Source organism: Trachurus japonicus, chromosome 12, assembly GCF_045865225.1.
Source record: "Trachurus japonicus isolate A0001 chromosome 12, Traja_1.0".
NCBI classification, from domain to species: Eukaryota; Metazoa; Chordata; class Actinopteri; order Carangiformes; family Carangidae; genus Trachurus; species Trachurus japonicus.
This window is the reverse complement of record NC_140918.1, coordinates 16269621-16277275: the sequence shown is the minus strand read 5'-3', so window position 1 is coordinate 16277275 and position 7655 is coordinate 16269621. Positions and strand designations below refer to the sequence as shown.

At 41.0% G+C, this 7655-nt stretch overlaps 1 protein-coding gene across 3 annotated transcripts; it reads right to left on the bottom strand.

Moving 5' to 3' along the window:
* Positions 1-1104: 1104 nt before the first annotated feature.
* Positions 1105-7394, bottom strand: gpat4 (glycerol-3-phosphate acyltransferase 4). 3 transcript variants are annotated; one of them, XM_085793517.1, is made up of 15 exons: positions 7198-7394; positions 6972-7035; positions 6171-6225; positions 5946-6010; positions 4737-4806; positions 4342-4639; positions 4167-4241; positions 3859-3948; positions 3480-3573; positions 3203-3318; positions 2335-2390; positions 2166-2251; positions 1960-2088; positions 1748-1827; positions 1105-1463 (listed from the first exon to the last, which is right to left on the bottom strand). In XM_085793517.1, exons 4-15 carry the CDS (start codon positions 5970-5972, stop codon positions 1325-1327), a joined length of 1260 nt encoding a protein of 419 aa, XP_085649643.1. In that variant the 5' UTR covers positions 5973-6010; positions 6171-6225; positions 6972-7035; positions 7198-7394; the 3' UTR covers positions 1105-1324. The 3 variants fall into 3 exon arrangements, with proteins under 3 accessions (XP_085649643.1, XP_085649642.1, XP_085649641.1); XM_085793516.1 differs by having other exon boundaries at positions 5946-6225; positions 6972-7049; XM_085793515.1 differs by having other exon boundaries at positions 5946-6225.
* Positions 7395-7655: the final 261 nt, after the last annotated feature.

Below are 7655 nucleotides of genomic sequence, written 5' to 3'. Positions count from 1 at the left end.
CGCTTTCACACCGCCACAACAATCACTTTACTGGAAACCTAACAGGTCACACCTGATCCCTGCTGCTGACACGTACCTGCCCGCCACAGTGCATCAGCATCATCCCACAATAGCTGCAGTCAAAGGACAAAACGGATTGATTGGTTGATTGATTGATTTGGGAACCTCCCTGATATATATATTTTTACAGTACAGGTGAAGTGAGCTTTAAGTGTTTAACTACACAATGCTCATGCTCAGTGATAATCAGCAGTCCCAGGGCTGTCTGGAAGGAAGCACAAGACCGCTCTGCTCTGATAATCCTCAGTGACGCGGAGAGAGAGAGAGAGGAGAGGATGGGATACCTGACAGGCCTGTGACAGCTGATAGGGTTCATATGGTTGGATTCAGTTTCACCACGCAGCTCCAGTTTGAATGTTAATCAGGCCGCGGCTCCACTGTCTGTATCTGTTTCCCTCCACCTGCAGATCAGATGGACCGAAGGACTCCAAAATACTTTAGAGTGTGTTTGTTTGTGTCTGCTTTAGTCCTTTAATGGGTTGGCAACCTTTCCAGAATTGATTCTCTCTCTGTTCAATACTGTATGTGGGTATGTTATTATTATTATTATTATTATTATTACTTCTAAAATACAGCTGCCTGTGCATTGATTTGTTTACTGTGGAGTTAAATGGTCTCCTGTCTCAATATGCAGGATGGTCCATGTCTGAACACTGACTCCTGCTGTTTAAAAAAGGAACATGTAAGAAGCACAATTTCTGGTGGAGTTACTTTACATCACCTCGAATCTCACATTCTCTACAGAAAAAACTTGACACAAACAAACTGAAACCCTCTATCGTCCTGTCTTATATGAAGTACAAAGTCTGAAAGTGTCTGATCTCTCCATCTCTGGTTAATGATGCCAGTAAAGATTAAAAGGTAAAGACACATATAGATCCTTGAGCCACTTAACCCTAAGAAAAGTGACGCACAAGTGTTGGCACTGCCAGGGAGTCTGTCTGACTGGTGACGTAATAACTGTCCTGTAGTACTACTAGATGCTTAAAATAGCAGCAGCTTTCTGAATAGCTCTGCTGGGATTACCTTAAATAATGACTGAGGTTTTCATCATTCACAAAAAGTCCACATAATTTAATCATAAATATAATTTCACAACGTACAAGACATTACATAAATATGATAAAAACATAAATATCAAAACAAAAACACACTACAAAATATTTTTCTTTGGTTGAGAGCCTGGTAAAAATAAATGTTTTGATCACGTACAATGAAAATGTGTCATACATTCATCGTGTCCTTGCTGTCATTTGCTTCATTCTCAGTTGTTTTTGTCCTCTAAATGTCTTTTGTCACTCTGGTCGTCCTGGTCCTGTTCACCCACCAGGACTTTGCTGTAGAGTTTCTGCTGCTCTTCTTTAAAAGCATCTTTCACTTTTGCACGTTTCAGCCCTCCATCCCTGAGAACACAGGGGAAAAAAACAACCTAAATCACACACACTTCATTCTGTGTTATTAGTTACCTTTTCCAAATACCCTGAGGGGGATAACCTGGGTTGCCTTCCTGAATTAGCTTCAGGGTGTAATAATGCACAATTCCTGTCAAAGCTGAAAGGCTATTAACAATGTGTTTTGTGAATCAGCGTCTGTTTCATGCCACTGGCAACCTTCCCGTTTTTTAACAGCCATTAGCACCTATAATTTGACTGATATATTATGACATTTAGATACAACAATGACTCACCAGATGAGATCCACTAAGCCTCCTTGTGCAGCTATGGCCGCTTTCACTCTGTTGGCAAACTGCACTGCGTCCTCCCCTTGCTAGACAAGGACAAAAAAAAAAAAAAGAAAAGGCTGAGAAAAGGTGGAGACAGTCCTCCAGTAGATAAAATAAAAAAACATCTTATCTAAACTTTCTGTCAGTGATTTTGTTGTGATGTACGGTAGTCTCACCTCTCTGTTCATAGGTGGCAGATACCAAACACTGCACACAATGGCCCAGCTGCTCATCATCCTCAACAGATAATTCACCATGCCAAACTTGCTGCTGTTCCAGAAAGCATCTCCGAACCGAGGGTCATACTGGAAGGTTAAGGTCATAAGAGGTCAAGGTCTGTAGGTAAAAGTAAAATGATTTGAAAGGAGGGAAAAGTTCCTACCTTAATGGCGACTGGGTAGACAGTGCAGCTGATCTCGAAACTGCCCTTCTTGAACATCATCACTGATGTGTTATTGATGCAAGTGCCTGATGATGACACAGTGTGAAAATCTTTTAGCAATGCTGAACAAAAACGTGTTGTTTTAACTCTGCAACATTAAGATACACACCCTCAGGAAAAATAAGAATCGGCTGTTTGGTTTTGTCAGCAATATGATCACCAAGCCTGAAACGACAAAGCAGATACATCCACCAAAATGTTTTACAAAACTGTAGCTATTTCTATACTGTAGTAAAAAGAATAAAATGCCGTTAACTGTGTAGCAATAAAGAATACTGTATTTTTTATTTTCTTTAAAACAAAGCTTGGTTAGTGCAGTTGGTACAATTATTTCATAGCGTGGCGAATGAGCAGGTCACAGCTTGTCCACGAGAGCGTTTTGGAGTTATTGAATTGTATGTATGATGGGTTTTGAGGGACAGGGGGCCGGTACCATTCACCTCCATTGTGTTCGCTGAGCAGCTTGTGTCTCTGCCCCACGGATCTCAAAACAACATGCGCCGATAATTAAAGGTAATGAACCTACTCCTGTTACTATAGTGATTATGACGATAGGCAAATTTGCCAAAATGTTCAACTATCCCTTTAATGGTCATTCTGTTTATCATAGTGGAACATTGTTGGATTGTTGGATCATGCACCATATATGGTATTGTTATAAATACTGTACAATATGTGTATATTTAGCATAAGTCAGTAGCACGTATGTATGACATTGTGTCACCATAAAATCTATTGATGATAAACTTGGTCTTTGTGAAAATACTTTTAGCCATGAACTTTATTAAGCAAACTTCACCTTATCGTTACAAGATATACGGAGGTGAATCACAGGACCATGGAACAATATGATCCACTGTAAAACACTGGTTACCATCAATCTTATTGCTTATTCTAATGAATACCATGAGGATGGTTATTGGCTGCTCAGCAGTGCTGCTGATCAATGGGCAGGAGCTCGGACGGTGCAGTGTTACCTTTTGGCCACTAGATGTCTGTCTTTGACTTCTGATCTATCAAACCAGATGTGAGGAGAAGACTTCACCATGGCTCTCTGGACCATTCCCATCAACCCTCCATGCACCTGACCAACCTGAGAGACAAGTTCAACTTAAACTCAGCTCAAAAACAACATCTGTACACATCTGTAATACAATAAAAACTGTAAAGTTTTTCAAAAGCTTTCAGCCTTATGAAGACTGAACACACAGGCTGATAGAAACACAGTGCATAAAGAGACACAAACTTCTGTACCATAGAGTAGCAGCCATCATTGGCCAGGATGATGACATCAATTGGTGTTGTATGATTGGCCACACAGATCCCGCCATTCTGTGGTTTGTTCTCGCTGCAAATTAACACATTTATCAGAGACACTGATACACAACTTCCACACAACCATGTCATAGAAAAACAACATTACTATATGTAGAAAAATAAATAAATGGATCAAAATTTTAATTCTGTAAGTTTTGATTCTATTATTTGAAGAGGAGACATTTACACAAAGTTGTCCCCTCATCAAAAAACATGATTCCACCACACGTGTGTAAGTCATCATAATTAAATGCTGATAAATGTAATACAATAAATTAAACTTTGAGATGATGTTGCTTATTATTAAATCTTGTACCTGTTATGATAGGTGATGATCGCTGTGAGAGCTCTTACACAGATGCGGTAACACATCAGATGAACTTTCTCACCCAGGTAGGACCTCAACCTGAAGATACAGCATTAGGGAATTTATTAAATGTATTCATCTATCTATTATGTCATTATTGTTATGTCACCATCACTGCACTCCCCCCTGCACTGATGCACACTTCAAGGTCTGGCTAAAATATATCTGGTGCTATCTACATGATTGCACAGGTAATGCTGGATTTAAGAGTCCTAACTTTACATGTATACTTATTATGTGAACTGGGTTGAACTTACTCTCTATTTGGCAAAAAGCCCACCAAAGTAGTCAGGACTAGGAGCAAACCTATTCCAGTGGCTGCCAGAGTAACCCTGCAGGAAAAAAGAAAAAACAAACTGCTGACTACAGACCGCAGCAGTTCATTCACAGCTATTGTACTCTGAGATGAACCTGCCTGTGTGCTGCTCTGACCTAAGCGGCAGCAGGACTCCATACCGGATGAGGACCCCCAGACCCCACAGGACGGTGAGCCGCAGACTTATGTGCCGGAAGTTGTAGTTGCTCCGAGTCAGCAAGTTCCAGCTCTCCAGTTCCTGGGCTGAAAAGCGCTTAGTCACCTCGTCGTCCACGATGCTCTCCACGCCTCTGCGGCAGAAGTAGAAGATGTCGGCCATCTCAAACTCCGGCTCCGAGCGCAGACAGCCGGCTGAACCACGGAGCTCCTGGATCTCCTGCTGCAGAGACGATGGAGGTTCTTTAGCTATGATACCTTCAGTGAGAATAGGAAGAAAAAAAGACGTGCATTTAGATAAAATAGCAGACATTTTACATGTACAATAGGTATTTGTGGCTGATAACATTATTACCGCTGCTATCTGGTTTATAGAGTTCTTGATTCTTTTCCCTTGCTCCCATCTCCATTCGTAGCATTGCCCACTTCAGGGGAAAAAAACAGCAAGAACACTTGATTAGATTAGAGGATTTGAATAATTCAATGTTCAGTGATTGTTCAGTTCAGTTTCTATGTTTACAGTCATGTTAAACACACAGCAACATAAGAGCAAGAATTAAAGATTTACATACTGATATAGGAAGTTGCACGAGCAGGAATAAAGATAATTTCCCACAAATTACAATCAAGGTTAATGATTCCAAGAGAAAATGGGCACAATAGATATGATCAAAGTGATAAAATTAGGCAACATGATCCGTAGAGACTACAGCTCTGCAGAAGAGAGGGTTTGGGAAAACATCTTTTTCTGAGAAGCTTGCAGCTGAGCAAACAACACAGAGAAATTACAGAAACATTCAACACTTTGAACCCTCTATCCTTTGTCTGACTTACTCAAGCATAAATGGGTCACAATTTTGATGGATCAGAGCTTTGTGCCACCTAAACCTGGAGCGAGGACGTTTAAAGAACCATCACTCGGTGTGTGCGCCAAACGTAAACAGCACCGACAGCCGCTTCAGACTGACCAGCTCCAGGGGCTCAAACGGGACTTTATCCTGAGTCCTGACAATCAATTCCAAGGGCAAAACAACTGGATTATGACAACTGCCTTCAACTCTGTTGGGAAAGTGTGAAAACATTTTGCAAGTGCTGCAGAAATAATCTCTTTTAAAAAATCCTTCCCAGGATTCAGAGCTCCCTGCAGTATCTACCACCTCAGATGGTAGTCCCACGGCTAAAAGCCTGTTCTTCCCAGGGGTCTGTCCCAAAGCTTAAGTCCCTGAGGAAACAGATGCAAGCATGTTCTGTGCTTTTAACTGCCTCTCTCTGAGCTGGGACTTCCCAGGGGTCCCGTCCAGCATGGCGTGTTTTTTTAATCCAGTAAGCGAGATAAACACTTCAAAAAATGTGTTCCTAATTCACAAATAACTCTAAGGGAAATAATATATTACTGTAGAAATGTAGAGATAGTATTTGATCAAATGTGTTGTATGATGTGTAATCAATACATGAATAACCTTTTCAATTGACTAAAACCTTGGTTCAGTAATAAACAGATACAAATACTGTGGATTTCATAATCTTCTACTGATGTTTGACATTACATAGACCCCCAACTCACCTCAAAGATGTTGAGAAGTGTCCTCATGTACAGCCTGCGCACACCAAAAGAAACTCCGAGGACAGCTGGCACAATTATGAAGACAAACAGCAGGGTGAAGCACACAGTGATGGAGATGCCGAGACACCTGCACAGCAGGTTGTCAACAGGAAGTGTAAACCAAGTCATGCTACACAGAGAAGGAGAGCGCACACCGCACTGTAACACGGAAGTCTTCAAACAGACCTGAAGACTCCGTCTGTAGCAGACGGAGACATGTGGATCAGGAGATGTTCATTGTCTGTGTTGGGCAAAGACAGCACAAAATATCAACATCAGTCAGCAAAACTGCAAACTTTACAATCCTTATGCTCTCTTTCATTACTTTGATTATTTTACAGACAATATCATACTTTCTGGATATGGTTTCATCACTGATAGATCATTATAAGATCATGTGCAACTAGTACTGACCTACAGGTTCAAACAGATATATTGTTTCATACTCAGTGCCCCTCTCTTATTCTATTACTGAGTGGAGACTTGTTCAAACTGTCTAATTTGACTTGATTTCAGCTTTGTACTCACTGACGGCATGAGTAACAATTATTGTAGCTTCTCAACAATGAGGACATGTCTGCTGCTTTCAATTGTAAGTTGACAGCAACTGCCTTAGTGTTTAAGACCTGGAATATTTTTTATACAAACTGTCAGAAACAACGCTATTTTAAGATTTATATCAGATTGTGTTATATTATATTATAGTTCAAATGTCTCTCAGAGTTGATTAAGTAGCTAATAGTGAGAGGCCTCTGTGTAGATTTACTGGTATCTACAAACAACTTTTTTTCCCCTCTCAATGAACTTTATTGAAAAGGATTTGTACAACAAGAAGATCAGACAGGTGCTCCATGAAATGTCACATAGACCTTATCAGAGCAAAAATAATAGTTATGCATAGGGATATAAGCAGTATAAACAGTTATCTACAATGTTTTAGCTTCGTGTTATTATATGACGTTGCCAGGTCTTGTTGTGCTACATCACCTGAGTGAGCATCCTGTCACGGGACACCTCCATCTCTCACGTCTCTTCTCTTCAGGAATAAAACCTTCACGACACGTGCTGAGTGTTATTAGGACGTGTTGACAAGTTTGGTTGACATCATGCTAACTTTGTAAAAGTAAAAGTGAGCTGCTAACAGGAGGACACTCACTTTGACGCCCAGCTAAAGGCTAACTGTGTGTTAGCCAGCGAAGCTAGCAGCTCCTACCTTCCTCCGGATTTGACGCTATTAACTGTGTAATCCTCCTGTGTCGGTGGAGGCTGAGCTGACAGACGGTGAGGTGTTATTTTTCTTCCCATCTGGACAGTGAAGGCCGGAGGACAGGGAGCTCCGACTGACACACTGGTGTCGGGTTTGACCGGGTTTGACCAAAGGTCCGACGCAGAGAGACAGCAGAGAGTTGTCATGGCAACAGGTGTCCACTGAGGACTGATGTCACTGCGCTGTGGGCAGGGAGGACGTCATGCTGCTCCTATCGTCACTCAGAGAATGATACTATCTTGTATTACTTATTTTTTTTGTTTCTAAACAGTGTCCATTATAATTACAGTATATGAACTAGCAAGTTACCAGGGGAAAGCATGGGACACGAGAAAACCAGCTCTTTATCAAAATAATCTGTTGTTTCATTTCAAATGGGTTTTTTTTTCTTCTTGTAGCCTAAG